This window comes from Oncorhynchus masou, chromosome 5, assembly GCF_036934945.1.
Source record: "Oncorhynchus masou masou isolate Uvic2021 chromosome 5, UVic_Omas_1.1, whole genome shotgun sequence".
Classification (NCBI taxonomy): domain Eukaryota; kingdom Metazoa; phylum Chordata; class Actinopteri; order Salmoniformes; family Salmonidae; genus Oncorhynchus; species Oncorhynchus masou.
Window position 1 is genome coordinate 54,366,657 of NC_088216.1, and position 24,818 is coordinate 54,391,474.

The 24,818-nt window shown below is 42.1% G+C and overlaps 1 protein-coding gene across 1 annotated transcript; it reads right to left on the reverse strand.

Annotated features, from left to right (window-relative positions):
* Positions 1-6,371: 6,371 nt before the first annotated feature.
* On the reverse strand, positions 6,372-17,614 carry LOC135539877 (microspherule protein 1-like). The gene is made up of 15 exons (XM_064966069.1): positions 17,443-17,614; positions 16,722-16,830; positions 16,437-16,611; positions 16,034-16,172; positions 15,246-15,410; positions 14,930-15,039; positions 14,557-14,665; positions 11,786-11,924; positions 9,163-9,238; positions 9,020-9,048; positions 8,737-8,829; positions 8,572-8,654; positions 8,309-8,396; positions 7,840-7,967; positions 6,372-7,603 (listed from the first exon to the last, which is right to left on the reverse strand). Exons 2-15 carry the CDS (start codon positions 16,729-16,731, stop codon positions 7,517-7,519), a joined length of 1,431 nt encoding a protein of 476 aa, XP_064822141.1. The 5' UTR covers positions 16,732-16,830; positions 17,443-17,614; the 3' UTR covers positions 6,372-7,516.
* Positions 17,615-24,818: the final 7,204 nt, after the last annotated feature.

The following is a 24,818-nucleotide window of genomic DNA, read 5'->3' on the forward strand; positions in this document are numbered from 1 at the left end:
TTATTCTTGTTTGTAACATGTCATGGGGGTAGGAATTGGGACCCACTTCCCTACAGGCATAAAAGTATACAAAACACTGCCAATTATTTTCTCAAAAGACACAGAACTAGCCTGGTCCCAGAACGGTTTGAGCTTTTGCCTAATCCATTACTGTTATAACAGGGAATTAGATGAATGCCCCGAGTGTACAGGGTTAGCGTTGATTTAATTTGATTTGGAACTGGGTGACCCGTTCTGGCCGACGGCGAAATCGGCTCAAAACAAATGTGACGTTAGTTAAGCACATGGAGTAATGCGTAGGATTCTGTGTTTTCACATGGAAAAGTGATTGATTTTGATAAAAATGCTTCATTTGCCTTCACAATGAAAACTGGTTTGAAAATTCAAACATATTTTAAGGGCGAGATGATGTATGTTTCTAAACGATGCATCATGACGCCTTGTTGAAAACATGACCGAGCTGCTCAGATTACTGTTTGATTTGAGATAGGCACTCCTCCCTCACCGATTTTGCCCGTTCACTTCACGGGGCATAGCCAGGTGCACATAATCAAACTCCCTCATTGGCAAACAATTTTAGTTTGGCATGAGAATTCCACAAGAAATTGTCAAGGCAGAAACAGACTGGCACCCAGGCTAACACAGAACATGTTTGATTGAAGTTTAACAGAAAGTTACACAATAAGGAGATAAGATAAGAGGGTTTATGGAAGTCATAAAACGATATATGAACTGCAACGACAAGTTGTTTCGGTATGATATGTTGGATAAATGAATAAAGACAGACACCAATGTCAGGTTCAATAGCCTTGTTAGTGCATTGTACAACTGGAGTCAGGGGAACAGTCCGGCTAGTCGATTACCTATCAACTAGACTCCGTAACATCATCCTTTTCAATAGAAAGTGCAAACATAAAGGTATAACATTTAAGTTCTTAACAGTCAGGTCATAACAATAGAAAAGGCATTACATTTTCTTTTTACTTCAGTTGTCATCTTCCTTTTTTGATTTAATTTTATTATTTAAGAAAAAATATATATATTTTAATTAACCGAGGGCAAGTTAACAGTCCCTTGCTTACAGAGTAAGCCTGTCCGGTGGCTTGAACAGCCGACCCACCCGTGAGTAAGTATTGGCTCTGACAGGGGTAGGATTAGGGGCACGAGCTGGAGAGCTTGGTGGGGTAGAAGCCTCACCTTCAGTTGGCCCATGTCTCAATTCTGCGCCCCTTACCCTTAGGCCTGGACTGTGATCCAGCTCATCTAGATGAGTGTATGGCGTGTTCTGGTTTGTCTGCTCTGCTACGCGCAGATCCACCCGATTGTGACGATAGAGGGAGCCACCAACATCCACCAGGTAAGAACGTGGTGCAACTCTCTGTAGGCATGTGCCCAGCCTCCAAAGTCCTGTGTGGTCTCCCGGCAGCGGTTTCATCCTTATCGTTTCACCCACCTCCAGCTCTGGTAGGTCTCGAGCAGTCCGGTCGTAGAAGCACTTAGCGAGCTGCTTTCTGTGACGCAGTTTGTCCGTGACGCCAACCATGACGCAGGGCTCAAGTAGCTTGTTAGCTACGGGGATGGTAGTCTTCAGACGTCTGGACAGAAGGCGTTGTGCTGGGCTGCTGTCCATGTTTTCGGTGGGTGTGTTCCTCCACTGTAAGATCGCTTTCCATGGGTCGTTGCTATCGCGCAAGGCCCTGCTTAACAGGTTTTTTGCAATCTTGACAGCTGATTCTGCCTTGCCATTTGCTTTTGGGTGTCTTGGAGAGGAGGTCACGTGGTCAAACTCCCATTCTGAGGCGAAACGCTTGAACTGTGCAGTGAATTGTGGGCCATTGTCCGTGATTACCTTGTCAGGCTGACCTTGCCTTGCAAACTGCGCCTTGCAGCGCTTTATGACCGTCTCTGCAGACAAGTCAGGGAGCAGTTCAATTTCCCAAAAGTCAGAGTAGTGATCAACAATTAGAAGATAGTCCTTTTGTCTGTGGCTGAATAAGTCCATGCTGACGATTTGCCAGGCCCTTGTGGGCAGTTCGTGTGACATCATGGTTTCCTTTTGCTGTTCATGAGCGTACTCGTTGCATGTGGTACAGTTGCTGACAAAGTCTTTAATTTCTGCTTGCATGTTTGGCCAGTATAATGTTTCACGAGCCTGGCGGTAAGCATGCGTCACCTCCAACGTGACTGGAGTGTATGCGGGTAAGCATCTCTGGACGTAGTGATTTGGGATTAATGACCTTCTGACCTCTGAACAAGACGCCATTTTGCACACTGATCTCATCTCGAAAGGTCCAGTATTCTCTCACTGTGAAAGGTGTCTCCTCTTTCAGGTATGGCCAACCTGCGAGAGCCATGGACTTCAGTGACTGTAGGTGTTCGTCCTTGTCAGTGTGTTGCCTTATCTGGGCTAGGCGGTGATCTGTGATGTTTAATTAGTCTGCCTGATTGATCTGTTGAACATCTTGTTGTTCCTGCTGTAGCGAACATATGGCCTGCCGCTGATAGACAGTGCCTCTGCCTGTACATTGTGTTGTTGCCCTACTCAGTGTGTCGCTGATGTACATCTCTGGTCCTGGCTTGTAGACAACCTTCAGGCTGTAGTTTTGCAGAGTCAGGAGCATGCTTTGAAGCCTCTTGGGCGCGTTGAGGAGAGGTTTACTGAATATGGCAATGAGTGGTTTGTGGTCAGTTTCAGCGGTGACCAGGTCTCGCCCATATAAGTAGTGATAGAATCGCTGGCAGGAGAAGACGATGCTGAGGCACTCTTTCTCAATTTGTGCATAGTTTTGTTTGGTGGGGGTGAGCGCTCTCGAGGCAAACGCAACGGGCTGGCCTTCCTGCATAAGGCAGCATCCAAGTCCCCTTTGGCTGGAGTCGCTCTGGATTGTGACAGGCTTCATGACGTCGTAGTAGCGCAACACTGGCATGGATGAAGCCAGAGATTTCATCTCCTGCACTGCGGCCTCGTGCTTGGGTAGCCAGTGCCATGGTGTGTCTTTGTCCAGCAACCGGCGCAGAGGCTCACAGACTGCTGATAGGTGTGGCATGAACTTTGCAAGATAGTTTGCAAAGCCGATGAGACGCTGTACTCCTTTTGCATCAGACGGGTTTGGCATGTCGAGGATCGCTCTGACCTTGTCTGGGTCCGGCTTCAGGCCTTTTGCCGAGAGAATGTGGCCATGGAAGTGGACGTCTTTCACCTTGAACTGCAGCTTCTTCAGGCCAAGGCGAAGCTTAACTGATCGGCAGCGCTCCATCAGTGCCAGGAGCTTCACATCGTGGTCCCGTTCTGCTTCTTCGTCTGTGTCACCACAGCCTACGATCAGGACATCATCGGCGATGGGTTCAATGCCCTTGAGCCCAGCCAGTAACTCGTGCTGCTTACGTTGGTATATCTCAGGCGCCACTGAGACACCAAATGGGAGCTTGAGCCAGCGTTTCCGACCCCATGGAGTCCAGAAGGTAGTCATGAGGCTGCTTTCTTCATCCAGCTTGCATTGAAGGAATGCATCTCGGGCATCCACCAAGGTGAAAATCCTGGCCTTGGGAAGCTTATAGAGGACATCCTCTAGTGTCGGCATGATGTAGTGGGATCGTTTCAGTGCTTGGTTCAGATGCTTTGGGTCGATGCAGACCCTCAGCTTCTGTTTTTTTCACTATGACCATATTGCTGATCCAGTCAGTTGGTTCAGTCACAGATGTCATGTGGCCATCGGCCTCATACTTGTCCAGCTGGGCCTCCACAGCCACTTTCATTGCAATGGGCACATTGTGAGGAGCACACTGGACTGGAGTGAAGCTCTCATCCACTTCAAAGTGTACCTCCCCAGGCACAGATTTAACGGGCATGTTGAATACATCGTCATATCTGCTGAGTTGTTCTTCTTTGGACAGGGGTCCATGCTGGACACGATCCACAATGTGCAGGTCATTTGGTACAGTGAACTGCATCAGTCCCAGGCGTTCACATGTAGAGCCTGAGAGGAGAGGATGTTGACTGGTTTTTACAATCTCAAACTCCAGCTTGTGTTTGCGTCCCCGAATAACACATTCGGTCTCAAAGGTGCCCATAGAGCTCATTAGCTCTCCTGAGTACAGCTTTAGTCTAGTATCGCTGGGCAATAGATGTGTGTCAGGTGCCAGATTGATTTTGTATTTGTAGCTCATTACGTTACATGTAGCACCAGAATCCAGTTGACATTGTTGTTTCTTGTTGTGTAATCGTAGTGTCACAAACCATTTCTTCCCTCGAGTGTACAGCCCCAATGGATTCATGCACGTAAATGTAACTTTCACTGTTCAGCTCTGAACATTGAGTGACATCAACACAGTGAATCTTGCCCTCACTCACCCTTCTTTTGGTTTTGAGACACACTTTTGCAAAATGATTATTAGTTCCACAAGCTCTGCATGGTTTTCCGTAGGCAGGGCAGTGCTCTTTGCCACGTGTGTGTGTGTATATTCCCACAGTATTTACATGCTACGGGGCTCTCTGTGTTCACCGTTCGTGGTGAATTGCTCTGCCTCGATTGGTTTAGTCTGAATGTCTGCCTAGCAACAGCGTGAACAGTATCAACGTCGGAGCGTGGGGTTTCGATTTCCATTGCTCTCATTCTCATGTCAGTGACTTCAGCAGTGCGGCACATTTCCATGGCAGTTACTAATGTTAAGCCTCTCTCTCAGTAGACGCCGGCGTGTATCCTCATTTGCAATTCCCAGCACTATTTTGTCACGAATCAATTCATCTTCCAATCCTCCGTATTCACAAGTGGCGGATTTCTCTCTCAAACGAGTTACAAAGTTGTGTACAGACTCACCCTCTTCCTGTTTGCAGCTTCCGAAAACGAACCGCTCGTAAATTACGTTTCTGGTGGGTTTGAAGTAATTCTCCAATGCATCCAATATAGCCTTTGCATCATCCTGTTGTCGTGCAGTGAGGGTGAGACTCTGCCGGTAGATATGCCTGCATTCGCTGCCCATTAAACTCCTCAGTTGCAGCTTGTACCTCGTTGGGTTTCTCATGTAGACCGGTCGCCAGTGCATAGTCCTCGAATTCATCCCTGAAGTTGTCCCAATTAGTATTCCAGTCCCCTGTGAGAATCATGGGATTTGGTGGTGGAATGTTCGCTGCCATAGCAATGGAATATGAGATTTCTTTGCCTTCAGTCATCGACGTAGGTAGTGATGCTAGCTAAAAACGAGTTGATCAGTGTTGTGAGTAGGAAACGGCGTGTGTTCGCATATGGAACGTAACTGCGCATATACTGTACTGAGCTACAAAAAATAACAAACGTGTGTTTTCCGAGCCACTTATGATACCATGTTTCGGTCTTATATGTTGGATAAATGAATAAAGACAGACACCAATGTCAGGTTCATTAGCCTTGTTAGTGCATTGTACAACTGGAGTCCGGGGAACAGTCCGGCTAGTCGATTACCTATCAACTAGACTCCGTAACACAAGTGTTTCAACTCAGACGTTATGAGCATTTTAACAGATTAGTATATTCAATAGACCATATTTCACACTTCCAGAAAATCTGCATATATATTTATTTAATTTAAAATTTTACCCCTTTTTCTCCCCAATTTCGTGGTACCCCAATTGTTTTAGTAGTTACTATCTTGTCTCATCGCTACAACTCCCGTACGGGCTCGGGAGAGACGAAGGTTGAAAGTCATGCGTCCTCCGATACACAACCCAACCAAGCCGCACTGCTTAACATAGCGCGCATCCAACCCGGAAGCCAGCCGCACCAATGTGTCGGAAGAAACACTGCGCCTGGCAACCTTGGTTAGCGCGCACTGCGCCCGGCCACCACAGGAGTCGCTGGTGCGCGATGAGACAAGGACATCCCTACCGGCCAAGCCCTCACTAACCCGGACGACGCTAGGCCAATTGTGCGTCGCCCCACGGACCTCCCGGTCGCGGCCGGTTACGACAGAGCCGAAAATCTGCATAACTGATCTTCTTTGATTTTGCAGCATATTAAACCGAAACGTTGGTGTCTCTGATACTGGCAATTAACAACCAACTTTCTTACAATGTTGCAAGAAAATATCGCTGCTGTGATGTACTATATGTAATCCGACAAGCACTATTCCAGCTAGTGGGACTCTTAAATTTTGTTGATGCCACAAGTCAACACTTATTATAGGCCAAATTATGGAGTAGAATCGTTTTTTTTCTTCATTGACTGCTGGCAACGTTCAGATATGAATCATATCAAAGATAATACTGTAGCACCAATTTACAGAGTAAGAATGAAGTTGCAAAAAAAAGAAAAAACATTACTTACCCAACAGCTCCACCTTGTGGTAGAAAAATAAACTACAGCTACAAGCAATTATTATGACACTCAGGAAATGGCTCAACTAATGACACATTTTAATCCAAGCGTTCATACAAAAATCAAACAAACTGTCACATTGACTTTTACATGGCTTTGGCTTAAGTAGCACTAATACATACATACATACATAATATCACTTTTTATGACTGATTCCCTATCCTGGTCCTAAATGTATCTTTGCATGTACCAATTCAACCTAAACCTGTATGATCTAAAAGGAAACACAGTTTTAAAACAAATCCATTGTCTTAAAAGGCACTGTGGAACCTCCTGATATGAATCCCAATTTAAACTTTAAAACAAGACTAAACTGGTGTTACGGTCCTGTAGTTACAAGGAAAGTATCATTTAGGTTCTTTGAGATGAGATTCACCCTAAAATGTTCAGCAGCGGAAAGATATGTGATGTAGCCAAAGACCACAATCATTCTCAGAGTGTGTGTGTCGTGCTCTTACTCCACTGTATAACCATAACTAAAGGGGTTCCTGGTTACTTTCCTTCAAATCTGTGGTCCTTCATGTGGTCCTCGTCTACTAGGCTCCTGGGGGTGTCCATTAGTCTCCTGGTCGTGTCCATTGGCCACTGTACGTTGCTCTGTATGAAGGAGCTGGCTGGGCAGTGGACACAGGCATGTGTCTTACCCTTAACTTGCATTTAGCAACGCTGGTGCACTGACACACTAGCATTGCTGGGAATTGGGTTGCTAAAAAAACAGAACAGGCGGGGGGGGGGAGCAGGAAGTTTTTTTTATTTTTATTATTACAAAAAAAACACAAGGAAGGGGTAACTGAAGTATTAGAACATGAAGGACAAACAATACAGCAACAAGACACTATCAAACATGTCTCAGTCTTTCCGCAACAGAGAAAGAAGTTAAATCAAATTCAATTTCAACTAACTCTGCCGGTGGTCTGGACAGTTGGGGAACTTGAGAAAAATTATATAAAAGGTATTATTTAACAGACTTTCCACATACTTTAATATTTTGTCTCAAATTCCCCTCGCTATAAGGACCAACCATCAAGACCACCAGCAGAGTAAGTTGAAATATAATATTATTAACTTCTGGCCTGCGGACTGTTCAGTTTTTGCAACCCAACTCCCAGCAATGCTTGTGTGCCAATGCACCAGTGTTGCTAAAAGCAGCTATCTTGGCCTCTCTCTCACTGCTGATTCATCTTAGCTGCTTCTGCCTTGATGAGTGAGATCAGCTCCTGGTTAATCAGAAACACAAAACGAAGACCTGCAATCTGGAGAGACAAATGACTTGTTGTGACATTCATGTATTAGTAGCAGTGGTTGTTATAGATCAGGTATTGTGAAGTAAAAAAGCATGACAGGCAGACAGAATTCAATCTCAACTATGTAGTTTGTTGTTTATAAAAACAATTAGGCCCCTTCAAAATGTTTCTTCATCTCACGCTTCTTGCACCAGCTACCGTATAATACATCCTGCCATTTAAGTCTTCCAGAAGTTTCCACAAACCTCCACTACAGAGTTGTTGTTGAGTTTCCACTTGTTGCCCGACAGGACTGGTCTGCCGTCTATGTAGATGGGCCTGCGGCCCTCATTGGCTATGAAGAAGTCCCCATTGTTCTTCAGTTTAATTATCCCTGTACATTAGACAAACAGTTACAAATGGTTACAAACACACAATGAAAAACTAGATCAAGTCCTGATATGGGGCCATAATATTACTATATGATAGATGTTTATCAGAAAACAGTCATTTCAACAGGGTCTAATTTCACTATGGATAAGTGAGGACAGGGCAAGCACTGCCCTCTAGAGCCCAGATATTACAAGTTCTTCAGCATCAGACCCAGGGATAACAGATATGGTCTGCATCCAAAATGGCATCCTATTCCCTATTTAGTGTACTACCATAGGGTGCCATTTCAGTCACAGCCAATGTTAAATGATGTCCATGTCATGGTGCTGATAAGGGAGTCACCTTGTTTCCTGGAGATCTTCCAGGCAGGTCCTTCCAGAGACAGATCCACATCTATTTGCTTGTCCTTGGTGGCTCTGCCCAGGGTGATCTAGAGGAAGTCAGATTAGTGTCATAAAATATATAAAACATTTTCATATTTTCATATTTCATAAGCATACATTTCCATATAATGAACCTGCTCCACAGTCATCTTACTATGGTCCTAATATAATTTGGTAATGTACTGTAAATTCAGTTAATTCAATCTGAAATGAGCTGCTCACCTCTCGTGACCTCATAAGGTAGCGAACCATTCGGCCTCTCAGAGCTGCCAGCGTCTGGTTGTCAAAGTCTGGAGAGTTCATACCTGAGAACACAACATAAACCCCCTGCAAGACTGGCTTCTTACACACACACACGGGCAGGCACACATTCTCACACACTCTCACCTGTGATGCTGTCCACCAGGACCTGCCAGCGTGGTAGCTCCTGCTCCAGCTGCCTTATCTCCTTCTTCTGATGGCGGTCAGATATCATCAGCTCTGAAAGTGGGGACAGAATGAGGAAGGGCAGCAGGAAAGAGAATGAGGAAGATGACAGACTTCTAAGCCAACCAACATGCATTAAGGAACATGCATTCAGGTGCTTTGAATTTGATCAATGAAGCACCTTCTTAGATATAACCTTGCACATTACTGACAGATAAAAAGGGAGTCTGTTTAAGTAACTCACCATGCTCCAGCACCTCATCTCTGCTCTCCCTGGGTAACAAGACAGAGAAACTGATTAGAATGACGAGGAGAGGAGGAGCTCTAAATTTTAACTCAGGGAAACTGGAAATGGATTGTGGTCAGAATGTTGACTGGTTCTCTTACTTTAGCTTAGCATCATCCACCAGCTGCTCAGCATCAGAGAAGTTGAGGACTTGGTCACCTTTAGGGAAAGGTTGGACTGCAAAAGAGAATCAAACCATACAATAAGGCATCATATATAGGGGGACTGATGGGCACCGTCAACTCACTTAGTTTTAGTTTGCAACAGTGGAACAAATCAAATCAGTCACATGTGCCGAACACAACAGGTAGACCTTACCATGAAATGCTTACTTAAAAAAAAAAAAACAGTTGAGGGCTTTTAAGCATTGTTGGTTAAGTAAAAAATAGAAGAAAAAAAAATTAAACAGCAGCAGTAAAAGAACAAGCAAAGCTATATACAGGGGGTTCTGGTACAGAGTCAATGTGCATGGCCACCGGTTAGTTGAGGTAATTGAGGTAATATGTACATGTAGATAGAGTTAAAGTGACTATGCATAGAATATAAACAGAGAGTAGCAGCAGTGTAAAAGAGGGGTCTGGGTAGACCTTGATTAGCTGTTCAGAGGTCTTATATCTTGGGGGTAGAATCTGTTAAGAAACCTTTTGGACCGAGACTGGGTGCTCCGGTACCACGTGCCGTAGCGGAGAGAACAGTCTGACTTGGGTGGCTGGAGTCTTTTTAGGGCCTTCCTCTAACACCACCTGATATGGAGTTCCTGGATGGCAGGAAGCTTGGCCCCAGTGATGTACTGGGCCATTCGCACTACCCTCTGTAGTGCCTTGCGGTTGGTGGCCGAGCAATTGCCATACCAGGCAGTGATGCAACCAGTCAGAATGCTCTCGTTGTGCAGCTGTAGAACCTTTTCAGGATCTGAGGAGCCATGCCAAATCTTCTCAGTCTCCCGAGGGGGAATAGGTTTTGTCGTGCCCTCTTCACGACTGTCTCAGTGTGTTTGGACCATGACAGTTTGTTGGTGATGTGGACACCAAGGAACTTGAAGCTCTCAACCTGCTCCACTACAGCCCGTCGATTAGAATGGGGGCGTGCTTGGTCCTCCTTTTCCTGTAGTCCACAATCATCTAATTTGTCTTGATCACGTTGCGGGAGAGGTTGTTGTCCTGGCACCACATGACCAGGTCTCTGACCTCCTCCCTATAGGCTGTCTCATCGTTATCGGTGATCAGGCCTACCACTGCTGTGTCTTCTGCAAACTTGATGATGTTGAAGTCATGCCTTGCCATGTAGTCATGAGTGAACAGGGAGTACAGGAGAGGACTGAGCACACACCCATGAGGGGCCCCCGTGTTGAGGATCAGCGTGGCGGATGTGTTGTTCCCTACCCTTATCACTGGTGGACAGCTCATCAGGAAGTCCAGGATCCAGTCACAGAGGGAGGTGTTAAGTCCCAGGTTCCTTAGCTTAGTGATGAGCTTTGAGGGCACTATGGTGTTGGATCCTGAGCTGTAGTCAATGAATAGCATTCTCAAATAGGTGTTATTTTTGTCCACGTGGGAAAGAGCAGTGTGGAGTGCAATAGAGATTGCATCATATGTGGACCTGTTGGGGCGGTATGCAAATTGGAGTGGGTCTAGGGGTTCTGGGATAATGGTGTTGATGTGAGCCATGACCAGCCCTTCAAAGCACTTCATGGCTACAGACGCGAATGCGACGGGTCAGTAGTCATTTAGGCAGGTTACCTTAATGTTATTGGGCACAGGGACTATGGTGTTCTGCTTGAAACAGGTTGGTTTTACAGACTCAGTTAGGGACAGGTTGAAAATGTCAGTGAAGACACTTGCCAGTTGGTCAGCGCATGCTCGGAGTACACGTCCTGGTAATCCGTCTGGCCCTGCTGCCTTGTGAATGTTGATCTGTTTAAAGGTCTTACACACATTGGCTAAGGAAAGCGTGATCACACAATCGCCTGGAACAGCTGGTGCACTCATGCATGTTTCAGTGTTACTTGTCTCAAAGCGAACATAGAAGTCATTTAGCTCGTCTGATAGGTTTGTGTCACTGGGCAGCGCGTGGCTGTGCTTCCCTTTGTAGTCTGTAATAGTTTGCAAGCCCTGCCACATCCGACGAGCGCCGGAGCCGGTGTAGTACGAGTCGATCTTAGTCATGTATTGACGCTTTGCCTGTTTGATGGTTCGTCGGAGGGCATAGCGGGAGTTCTTACTGGCTTCCGGGTTAGAGTCCCGCTCCTTAAAAGCGGCAGCTCTACCCTTTAGCTCAGTGTGGATGTTGCCTGTAATCCATGGCTTCTGGTTGGGGTGTGTATGTACGGTCACTGTGGGGACAACGTCATCGATGCACTTATTGATGAAGCAAGTGACTGATGTGGTGACGCCTCAATGCCATCAGAAGAATCCCGGAACATATTCCAGTCTGTGCTAGCAAAACAGTCCTGTAGCTTAGCATCTGCTTCACCTGACCACTTTCGCGTTGACCGAGTCACTGGTGCTTCCTGTTTTTGTTTGTAAGCAGGAATCAGGAGGTAGTTCAACATTTAGAAATAATTTACTCCATGGATATCAAGTAATGGACTAACAGTGTAGCAGCATCCCAAATGGTACCCTATTCTGTATTAGTGCACTACTTTTGACCAGAGGCTATGGAAATAGAGTGGCATTTGATACAAAGCATATGTAACAAACCAATAAGCCCGTTTGAGTTTCTCACCACTCTGGTCCTCCAGCAGGTAGTACTGTTTGAGCAGCTGCCAGTGCACCAGCAGGCTCTTGGGTGTGCGGGAGGGGTAGAACACACTGGGGTGCTTACTCAGCAGCTCCTGGAACACCTCCAGCTTGGGCTGACTGCTCTGTTCATCAGAAAGCACAAACATATTTAAACAAACCCGCACTCAATTCTTCAAACTGACACGCATATAGTGACATCAATCCCATGTAAACATATGCAGCAAGAAAAGTATTTCCCCAATGGGCAGGTCATTGCTTTTTCCAGCATCACTCCACTTATTTTATGGCAGAACCATACATACATAACATACATAATATATATGTATATATACACAGAACACATGTTTATAATCAATCTATATACACACACACGTATACACAGTCAGTCCACACCATCTGTATTTGGACAATGAAGCTAACATTTGAAATTAGGTCCTACAGTGAGCTCCCATAGTATTGGGAGAGTTACATTTTTTGTTGTAGTGCCTCAGTACTCCAGCATTTTGGATTTGAAATTATATATTGACTATGAGGTTAAAGTGCAGACTGTCAGCTTTAATGAGGGTATTTTCATCCATATCGGGTGAACCGTTTAGAAATTACAGCACTTTTTGTACATAGTCCCCCCCCATTTTAGGGGACTAAAAGTATTGGGACAAATTCACTTGTGTATTAAAGTAGTCAAAAGTTTAGTATTCGGTCCCATATTCCTAGCAAGCAATGATTACATCAAGCTTGTGATTCTACAAACTCGTTTGATATATTTCCTGTTTATTTTGATTGTTTCAGATTATTTTGTGCCCAATAGAAATTAACTGTAAATAACGTAGTCATTTGAGTCACTTTTTTGTTGTAAATAAGAATATAACATGTTTCTAAACACTTCTACATGAATGTGGATGCCAAAATGACTACGGATAGTCCTGAATGAATCGTGGATGATGAGTGAAAAAGTTATGCACAAATACCAAACTTCCCCCAAAAATGCCAACCTCCCTGTTATTATATTGGTGAGAGGCTAGCATGTCTTGAGGGTATGATATTTGTGCAGCTGTAACTTTCTCACTCATTATTATTCACGATTCATTCAGGACTTACGTGCTAAGAATATGGGACCAAATAATAAACTTTTGACTACTTTAATGCACCCACCCGTAGTACGCACTCCAGCAGGTATATTTCACTGGTCATCCCCAAAGCTAATTCTAACTTTGGCCACCTTTCCTTCCAGTTCTCTGCTGCTAATGACTGGAACTGCAAAAATCGCTGAAGCTCACTAACTTCAAGCACCAGCTGTCAGAGCAGCTCACAGATCATTGCACCTGTACATAGCCCATCTGTAAATAGCCCATTTAACTACCTCATCCCCATACTGTATTTATTTATTTTGCTCCTTTGCACCCCAGTATCTCTACTTGCACATTCATCTTCTGCACATCTATCACTCCAGTGTTTAATCATTTGCACACATCTACTCTATTATTAACGGTATGTTTGTTTATTCCATGTGTAACTCTGTTGTTGTATGTGTCGAACTGCTTTGCTTTATCTTGGCCAGGTCGCAGTTGTAAAGGAGAACCTGAGAACTCTCAACTAGCCTACCTGGTTAAATAAGGGTGAGAAAAAAAAATGCGCATAAGTGAACTTGTCCCAATACTTTTAGTTCCTTAAAATAGGAGGACTATGTCAATACAGCTCACCCGATATGGATGAAAATACCCTCAAACTAAAGCTGACAGTCTGCACTTTAACCCCATAGTCATTGTATCATTTCAAATTCAAAGTGCTGGAGTACAGAGCCAAAACAGAAAATGTGTCACTGGCCCAATACTTTTGGAACTCACTGTATACTCCAGCATTGTGGATATGAAATGATGTATTTCATACAAGACGACAGTACAGAACGTTATGTTTTATTTGAGGGTGTATCTGTTTTACCGTTTAGAAATGAAAGCACTTTATGCATCCCTTCCCCATTTTAAGAAGTCATATGTATTTGGACAAATTCACTTATTGTGTATTAAAGTAGTCAAATGTTTAGTATTTGGTCCCATACTCCTAGCACGCAATGACTAAGTCAATCTTGAGACTCGTTGGATGCATTTGCAGTTTGTTTTGTTTATGTTTTGCCCAATAATAACGTAATGGTGAATGATGACTGGAGTAATAAACGTGTCCAGAAATATCTATTCTTACTTAAAAAAGTGACTCCAAAATGACACAACATTATTCAGTTCCTCTTGGGTAAAACAGTCATTGTGGTGTAGTCATTGTGTGCAAGGAATATGGAACCAAATACTAAACTTTTGACTTCTTTAATACACCAGAAGTGAATTTGTACAAATACTTATGAATTCTTCAAACATGGCATATGTATGAAAATATCCAGATTTTTTTAAAATATATAAATATATATTTTTTAAATAATCATATATATTTTTTAAAATTGCCTAATATGAAAAATGCTATATCAAATTCAAAATGCTGGAGTATAAGTCCAACTTAAAAATGTTTGCTTCACTGTCCAAATGCATATCGTGTGGACTGTATATGGTTCTGGTTTTTGATGTTTATTCAACCATCTCTGAACTGTGTGTATGATTAAAAAGGTTGAGATGCAATAGAGAGCTCAATAACTCTATATTGGGCATTGCTTTGTGACTGACTCCATATTTCGAGAGCAAGAACTGAGCCATCTTCACCTGATGTGACTTCATATTTCAAACCCCATAGAAACCCCTCAGCCTCACTCACTGATGCAATCTTGGCCAGTAGAGCCTCCTCAGCCTGACCGAAGAGAGCTTTGCTCTGGATTGCAGCAATGGCCTCCGGATGAAGCTGCCTCATCGCCTGCCATGCCAACCTATAACACAGAGACAGGGGTAGAACATTGTCACACATTATAGAGATTTTATTTGCCTTTACTTGACCAGTCAAATCAACAATATTTGGTTGTCTATTACAATAACAGTATTGAGGTTAATTAATAAGGGGGAACAACAAATTTGACATTGGTGGTCAAATGTGCTGGACGGAACGAGAAAGACAAAGAGAGGAAGGAAAAGGATAGGAGAAAGTGGATAGTAGGAGATGGCCAGGGGTGTGTGGGTTGTGGTGGAGCTCTTACTTGGAGATGACGGGGTCATAGAGCAGAGAGTACCAGCGCTCCTGGATCTCCCTCAGGGTGAAACGACAGCTGAATTTCACTCCCAGATGAACAGAGGTCAGATCTGTCGTCTAACAGAGCACACACACAATACACACAGGCAGTTGTGCATTACCACATCATACATCCATAGAAAGATTATATGGATACATCATAAACACATTGAAAATTCATATTTTCCATTAATCAAGGTCAATGTTTACATAGTATATTACGCTGCCAAATTCCAATGGTTTATAGCACTGATTCTTCAGTTATATATCAATTAGCCTATTACCTGTAGCACAGCGTTGATGAGCAGCAGGTCATCAGTGGGTTTCCAGCGGCCCAGGTCTTTAGTGATCTGGAGGGGCTGCTTGCTCTTCTTCACCCTCTTGGCGATGGGTGGGGGGGTGATCACCATAGTGAGGGGTGGCGTGAGGGCCGTGCTGGACTTGGACATCTGACATAGGGGATCATAAAAATGGGGAACCAATGAGGCATCTCCTTTGCCTTTTTTCAGCATTTACTTTAGTAGGGATTTCATCAATGGTCAGACACCCTTAGTAGTTAGAGTCTAGAGACAAATAAAGAACTGACCATATAAACAGCACAATAGTCTGCAGGTTGCAGTTTGTCATGAGTCTTGTCCTGAAGGCAGAACTCAGCGATTTTTCCTTAGACAGTCCAGCTGCAAAGTCAAAATTGGCTATATTGTAAAAACTCATGAAAATAAAAAAACGTAGCTTTTTGGTCAAAATGTAAGTTTAGGCATTAGGGATAGCAGTACGGTTAGGGTTAAGGTTTAAAATCATATTTTACAACTGTGGCTGTGCCAGCTAGTGACCACTCTGCAGAGCTGCCTCCAGAACAAGACTCATGAGAAACTGCAACCAGCAGAGTATTGTGCTGTTTATATGGTATATAATTTTTATGGTAAGTTCTGAAAAATGCTAACCTGCTAATAGTCTAGCCATTTAATCAAGAGTAATTCAACAACTATCGGTATCTCCCTCTCTACCTTTATCAATATGAGCTACCCATAAAAACACCACCCTCTCTTTGGATTCAATTCCACCTTCATACCTTCTTCTTCTCATTGGATGAGGGTTCGCTCCCAGAGCAGCGGATTGGCTCGATGACAGGTGGGCCCTTGACCCTGCTGGATGACTTGGCCAGGCTGCTCTCCACCAGTTCATCATCAAATTTCTTCCTTTTAATTGACCTAGGAGGAGAAGAACAGGTTAGATATCATATAGCAATCAAAGCTGCAACAGAGAGAACCCCTGAGCTTCCTTTCAGGCAGGCCTACTTCAAATTCAGAGGGTAGGTGATGCAGAATGAATGCTGTCCAATGGTCAGAAGTGTAGGCAGTTATTTTTAATCACTGAACTGTACAAGTTGTTCGATGTTCATATTTCAGGTTAAAACTGATGGAAAGATTGAAGCTAAAAAAGTGCCCGCAGAGACAAATGGGTAACGTTCAAACCTTGAAGAGCTCCTGCGATTGGGCACAACACCACCACCCCCAACAAATGCCTGTGTTGCTGTTCTTTTGATATCTTTCATCCCTGTCGACTCCTCGTCCTCTGAACGGCTCTGTGTCCCAGCTGCTCCCATCGTTGCCCCAACCACAGATGCAGCTGCAGCACATGCCTGCATATCTATCCCCACAGAGACAAATCTCAATGTTAGACACTATGGATTATGATGATAACATAAATGGCAACAACTTGCAACAAAAAGCAGATAGACAACCAAGAGATGTGCATACCTTTTTCCATGATCTTGTTCACAGTCCAGAGATTTCGAATAGACGATGAATAAAATAATGTTGCTACATTCGGCAGGTGTCACTAAGACAACGTATCTCAGGTGCCAATCTGAGACGAGAGAGGAAGGTATTAGTCAGAGATGGGCGGTAAATGGGAAGCATGTACTCAACAAATATGAAGATTCGACTAGCAAATATCGACATTTACTGACGTATGTACATCCAAAAAAGATCCCGGTTATCACAAACCCTGCTTCCATGAATAGGTCGGAAGTCTACAACAGGTAGAGGTGCCGAATAGGCATTTTTTCGGTTGCATGTAACTTTTTATTTACACGTTTTTTTGGAAGTACATACCGGCCGTGAAGGCAGTACATTACGTTAGTTGCTCATTAAAACTTTAAATATTTAGTGAGTAGCGAATGTATTTTGACATTATTAAGCTTGAAAAGCTGGTGAATGGCTGCTTTTTGGGGCTGAAAGGAGATTCGCCATATCAACGTCTCCGTCCTGTAAGGCCAGATTCTGGTTCAAATGAAACTTGAGCTGGTGAATGTGAGTTTGAATCGGGGCTTCCTGGGAATAGATACTTAGGCAATTTGTGCTATGTATGCTATTGCTAGCTAGTTTGATGTCGATACAGCAGTAACGTTAATGGTATTCAAAGCTAGGAACATTTCACATCATGTTATTTAATGAAGCAGCTTATTCCTCTACTTACCTCGTCTCAGGCTGGTTTATCAGCCAACTAGAGTCTATTCAGGTACGTTGAACTTCGAATAAATCAACACAATTGCTATATGTTTCTGTTATATTCGAAATTAGCTAGCTAGTTACATTAATGCTAACAATAACAGAACGAAACACATTTCCGGTACGCACAGGAAATGTCGTTGGCCGTCATAATGTTCTCGTAACGTGCATTGTCGCCACCAACAGGACTGGCTCATTTACATCAGACTATCCATTATATTGACCAGATACTCAAGTGGTCGCTCTAACAATGGAAATAAATGTCTTCAAAAATGGATGACAGTCCAAACACGTTATCCACTTTCCCTCAGGGCAATCCTCGTCGAAACCGGATGCAGATCGATTGCCATCTTAAATGGAGGTCCAATTCACCAAAGGTATCCCCCTCGCCCTCAATTTAGCTCAGAGAGAGTGAAGAACTTGGGTCACTTGTGAGGTTGATATGACCCACGATTCAATGCAAACTGTCACATGTCAAACTCTAGTGACCGTGAAGTGTCAAATGTAATCAACAAGGCTGCATTTTCGGCAAGTCGGAAAAAAATATGAAGCTAGCTTATATATATATATATATATATATACATACACACATTGATTTTAGCGTTGGCAAATCGGTTTAGTCTCATGGGGAGCCTAAAAAAAAGGTGCAGATCTCGGTTCCTTATCGTTTACGTTCACTGCTCCTACGTCTTTGACTCATCCTACTACAGTTTATACTTTTATATAATCGTTGTTGTTTTGTCTTTGTCTATAGTTTCTCTTAATGCTAGGGGGTTACGAAACAACGTGAAGCGCAAGGCCTTATTTTTATTTGCCAAACCATTTCGAACAGATTTTTGCTTTTTTCAAGAGTCTCACTCAATTTCGGCTGATGCCAACTTCTGGAGGTCACAGTGGGGCAACGATATTTGGCTTTCCCATGGATCTGAACGCTCCGCTGGTGTCACTACAATGAATAATAATACCTAATATTCTACACTCGGAATGTGACCCCTTTGGTTACTTTATTTGTCTTGTGATCAGTTACAACGACATTATGCTCATTACTGTAAACTTCTACGGGTACAACACCAAACATGAGAATGATGAGTTGCTTGAATCTATAGAGAAACATATACGTCATTGGTCATATAAATTTCCCGATTCGTTATTATTGATAGGAGGAGACTAACATTACAATAGATAATTCAACTGATAGATGGCCCCCAGGTAGGCCAACCAATCAGAATTTGGGTTTAATACTTTTTATGGAAAAGTTTGATCTTACTGATATATGGAGAGAGAGGTTTCCGGCCAACAGATCATTCACTTGGAGTAACAAAACAGGTTCCAGACAATCCAGAATAGATTTTTGGTTTATATCCAAATGTATTGATAGTTTGTTACTACAAATATTTGTACTACTCCCCTCACAGACCATAGGGCTATTTACATTGATATCAAAATATTTACCCCTGATACTAACCTTGGTAGAGCATCCTACTGGAAGCTAAATAGCTCATTATTAAATAATGATATAGTTAAATTTGAGGTTAAACATCTGCTCTCACACTTTTGGGAAAGGGCTTGTGAAGAAAAATCTTATTGCAAGAACTGCTGAGCTGAGAAGGAAAAGGTGATCATTAAGATAACTTCCCTTTCTCAGAGGTCCCCAGCCAAACTCCCGGGGGAGGAGAAGATGGAACTAATTAAGTTACAAAATAAACTGGATAATAAAAATAAATTAAAAGCAGAAGGAACCTTTATTAGATCTAGGAAAAGAATGGATTGAGGAGGGAGAACAGAATTCATCCTATTTCTTTAGACTTGAGAAATTTCACTCTAAAAATAATACTATCCATAAGTTAAACATTGATGGTGTTATTACAGATGACCACAAATTAATCGCTAAAGCCTACAAAATAAGTGCTGCTCATCGATAACTGGCGTCCAATTTGTCTTCTTAAAAATGACTATAAGATATTAGCCTTACGACTTGCAAAAAGAATTAAAGAAGTCCTGGATGCAATCATTGATGAAACACAGTCTGGCTTCATGAGGAACAGACATATTTCTAACAATGCCAGACTATTATTAGACATACTTGACTACTTAGACCTAATAACTGAGGATAGCTTCATATTATTTTTTTGATTTTTATAAAGCATTTGACACAGCAGAGCATCAGTTTCTCTTCCACTCCTTTGAGAGACTTGACTTTGGGGATTTTTCTGTAAGGCTATTAAGACTCTCTATGCAAATAGTAACAGCTCTATCAAATTGAAATATGGCACCTCACCTAGATTTGAGTTAAAGAGAGGAATTAGGCAAGGTTATCCTATCTCTCCGTACCTGTTTTTATTAATCACCCAACTTCTTGCAAATTCTTTAAATAATAGTCCCGTACAAGGTATTTCCATAGCTGGTAAAGAAATTATTATAAGCCAGCTGGCTGATGATACTACACTTTTTCTGAAAGACACTAACCAAATTCCCATATTAATCAATGTGATACAATATTTTTCCAGAGCATCTGGTCTATAGCTTAACATTAATAAATGTGAACTCATAGCTGTAAAATATTGTGTGACACCTTCATATTATGGTATTCCAGTAAAATAAGAACTTACATCTTTAGGCATAACCATTACAAAGGAACAGAAGTCTAGAGGCTTACTAAATTTTAACCCTCTTATTAAAAAAAAAACCCAGAAGAAGCTAAATCAATGGCTACAGAGGGACTTAACTTTAAAAGGTAGAGTCCTAATAACCAAGGCCGAAGGTATCTCTAGACTAACATATGGTTCTCTATCTTTATATCTTGACAGTAAAATAAGCATGGAGATAGACCAGATACATTTCAACTTTATTTAGAGAAACCGTACCCATTAAATTAGGAAAACTGTTGTAATGAACACTTATGAGAATGGTGGACTGAATTTTCTGGACTTGACTACTTTAAATAATACTTTTAAGATCAATTGGATAAAACAATTCCTAAGAAGACCCACTTCTGTCTGGAATTTTATTCCTCATCATGTCTTCTCTAATTTTGGTGGCCTTAATTTCATGTTATTTTGCAATTATAATATTGACAAAGTTCCAGTGAAACTTTCTGCTTTTCATCGGCAGGTTTTCTTGTCATGGTCCTTAATTTATAAACACAATTTTATAAACACAATTTTTCTCCACACATATATTATATATGGAATAATCGGGATATATTGTATAAAAATACTTCTTTGTTTTTAGAATATTGGCAACTGGTAAATGCAGAGGGTCTTTTACTCAGTTATAAAGAATTCTTATCACTTTATAAGGTCCCCGTAACACCTAAAGATTTTTAAATTGTTTTAGATGCCATTCCCTCAGGTGTTGCTATGTTATTCAGGAACGTGTCAAGACCTGACCCTCAGAGCCTACCTTCTATTGACCCTGTTGCGTCATCAGTAGGAAAGATGTGTTTCTCTTTTGGTCCATTCAACAACAGAGTGATACGAACCTTGTTTCAGCAGGATGTTGTATCTATACCTTATGTCATGCCTTATTGGAATGGATTTATTGATAATATCTGTTGGGAAAAAGTTTGGATGTTGCCACACACATACCTACTTGTTAACAAAATGAAGGATGTTTCCTTTAAAATGATTCATAAATATTATCCTGCCAACAACCTATATGACGAAGTTTAAGGAAAACAGCAACTTAAATTGCTCCTTTTGTAATGACCACCCAGAAACAGTGTTGCATCTTTTTTTAGCATTGTATGCATGTAAGAAAATTGTGGCAAGACATCAGTAGGTTTATAATTGAACACATTTATGAAGATTTTACACTATTGTGGAGAGATGTACTGTTTGGATTCTTTACATACAAATGTTTCAGCTTATTTCTATTGTATGTAATTAATTTCATTATTCTTTTGGCCAAATTTCATATACACAAATGTAAATTTACAAACAGAAAACCACATTTTCATACCCTACAAAAATAAATTGAATTGTATTTTAAGACGGTTAAATGCTCTACTAACAAAAAAGCTGTTAGAATTGTAAGTATATGTACAGTATGTCCCTTAAGGTCCTTGTGTAATTGTAATGTGATATTGTACCCCCTAGCTCGATTGTCCATTGTTTGTAATCTATGTATGCTTATGTTTCCCCATGTGCTTTATGTATTGATTTATTGTTAATAAAAAATATATTAAAAAAAGAGACTAGGGAGGAAGGAATGATTTTCAAATGGACTGCCCTTGCCCGGAAATTCGTCACTCGTTTATCCGTTTTCAGCCACCGGTAGCTAACGTTAGCCTGCATAGCTACTTCTAAAGAGGGAAAATGTTATAGCACTCGTGACAACCTAACATGGTGACCAGACCGCACACGCCATCGCGCGCATGTTGATTTTGTCCACCCACACCAGACGCGATCAGGACACGCAGGTTGAAATATCAAAACAAACTCTGAACCAACTATATTCATTTGGTGACAGGTCAAAAAGCATTAAACATTCTTCTTCTTTGGACTTTATATGGCGGTTGGCATCAACTTTAAGGTGCACTACCAACTGGACTGGAGTGTGGACGTCAGTTTGTCTCAATCACCCATGTGGGTATATGCTCCTAAAAACCAATGAGGAGATGGGAGCGGCGGAACTTGCAGCGTGTCAAGCGTCACAAATAGAACCAAGTTCGCAGACGCTCGTGAGCAGTGTGAGTTCAATGATTAAATAACATGTATGTATACATTTGTTTTTGCACCCACACTGCTCGCACATGTCAGTGTGCGTTTGCATAGCCAGGCGCTAAAGTCGAACTTGGTTCTATTTGTGACGCTTGATGTGCTGCAAGTCCCACCTCTCCCATCACCTCATTGGATTTTAGGAGCATATACCTATGTGAGGATTGAAAGATGAACTAAGGTCCACAGTCCAGTTGGTAGTGGTAATGCACCTTAAAGTTGTTTGCCAACCTCCATATCAAGTCCGAAGAAGAAGAAGCCTGAAGGAGGAGCGATTATGAGAAACTAACTCAGTTTACCCTTTTATCTGTGAATTACTTGTTGGATTAGAGGATCTTGTGCATTTCAGGTAAAATAGCAACCCAGTGTTTATATCCCAGGACAAATTAGCTAGCAACAGCAAGCTAGCTAGCTAAATTGCCAGAAATATTTATTGCTTTTCAGTCTGTCCCCAAATTAATATAGTTGGTTCAGAGATCGTCTTGATATTTCAACCTGCGTCTGGTGTGGTTGGACAAAATCAGCATGCACGCAATGGCGCATGCTGACCCAAGTGAGTTTGTTGACCAAATTTGACACTTTGGAAAAAACGCCACCTGCTGGAGACAATAGATTTTTGGCCCAGTAATACCTCTCGATTCACCGCTTCCTCTCTGTTTACATAAGTGGTTGGCCCCAAAATGTTTGCACTTTATTTCAATGTGATTCTCTGTGATAAAAATACATGTGGTTCGAGTAGTTATGTGAACTCATAGGATATGTGCAATTAATGATGACTGGTGGTTTAGTCAAAACACAATTTTTTCCCCAGAGATACTCCTAATATCTCTGGTTTTACCCATATAAATATAATTTTATGGTTTACCACAGAGGTTCTACACTCAGAGGCCCAACATTGCGAAACTTCCAGGAGTGCTTGCGAAGGAGACTCGGTAGACCGGAGTTTGGGGTTTGAGAAGTCAATGAGAGAAATATAAAATTCTTCCTTAGTTGTTCATTTTCTCAAAATCTAAAGGCACAACCTAGATTTGACCCAGTCTTAAGTAGCTGAACATGTTATTACTCCAACTGCGTGAACGTGACAAACTGATATGTTGACATTATCACCAAAACAACTTTACATCAAAGGGATGCCTTTGATTAGATGGCCTGCACATGTGAAGTTCGGCGCGAGATGACCTTTAGACCTGAATATGTGTTTCTAGGCATGAGTTAGCCAAGGTTGCCGTGATATCGCGAAGCAGTTTCTACATATCTTCATACTTAACCATCTTTGATTTTACCAACAGATTCACAAAGGACTATTTATTTTATAGAACTTTATTCAGAAAATTAGGATGGACAATCACACGAATGAATTGGGCAACTCTGAAAAAGCTAAATCAATCATCAAAATCTATCGTTTGTGCTACCAATTTCAGCTTTTGCTATTAACTTTCCACCTATACAATCATATACCACTGATGTACCCCACATCCACATCCCCTTCAACACACCCTGCTATGTGTTGTCTGTTTACCAGACAACAGGCAATATACAAACTATACCTCTGAGTCAGTATAGCCACCTACAGGCACAGACACACTGCTTACAGTCAGTCACCTGTTAAAGTCCAGCACAGACACCTAAGGCCCCCACCTCTGCTGCTGCCTCTGCCAGGCAGAGGGGGAAAAGAAGAGAAAAAAGAGCCTATGAATCATTAACCATTTTAGAAACATTTAAGCTCTGACTGAATTTATATTATTGAACTATTACCTCCAATAGACCAACAGCCACTGGCTATAGATGTTTTTGTTCTGGCATTTCAATCCACCAAAACCACAACCACCCCTTTAGGCAGCCTTCAATATTAATTATAGGCCTATTCATGTATAATACATGAAAATGCACCATATGTTTACAGCTGTGTTGGTAATGCATTGTTCTGTTCATAACCAGAACATTTTGGAGAGTTAAGCAAGTTTAATTGCAGGTAAAGTGTGTTTGGTATTTTACTCAGAAAGAGATGCATACCCATCACAAGAACACATTACTTGAGTAGACCTCTTACTGCAGTGTACCCTTTAACATAACTTCTAATCTAGAGGGTTGATTCCTGTCAGTCAACCTTTGTTCCTGTGTGATTGGGGTCTTTTTGGACAGTCAGGGGTTTTGTAAAAAACCCTCACTCTCATCAGTCATCCACAGGGCAGCCAAAGATTAGATAGGAGGATGAGGGTTTTGTAGAATGTATGTGGGGGTCGAGCGGTTATGTGATGCATACTGTTGACCTGCAAACTTAGTACTAATGTACAGGAGGTAGCACAATGAATGTCCCCACAGACACGTCTCACAGGAAGAGCGATACCCAGCAGCGGCATTCCCAGAATCACCTGCCTTCATGTCTAAATATTATCCCATCAGTTTGAACCACAGACAAGCTACAACCAGAATGCCTGACAGGAAAATATGCCCTAAGCTTGCGTGACTTTCACATTTCTAGGAAAACAGAAGACGATGCATACATGTATGACATTCTTTAAATGGCGAACAATTACAAAATGATTTTGTAACCTTTTTATAATGTGTTATGCCAACAGAGAAAAAAGCATTTTGAAGCACCACATCATACAAGTCACGTCAGGTT

Coding starts and splice junctions, on each gene's coding strand:
- LOC135539877 (XM_064966069.1), bottom strand. Junction 15,040..15,245: donor TCATCAACGCTGTGCTACAG/GTAATAGGCTAA, acceptor GTGCTCTGTTAG/ACGACAGATCTGACCTCTGT. Junction 11,925..14,556: donor TACTGGCCAAGATTGCATCA/GTGAGTGAGGCT, acceptor TCTGATGAACAG/AGCAGTCAGCCCAAGCTGGA.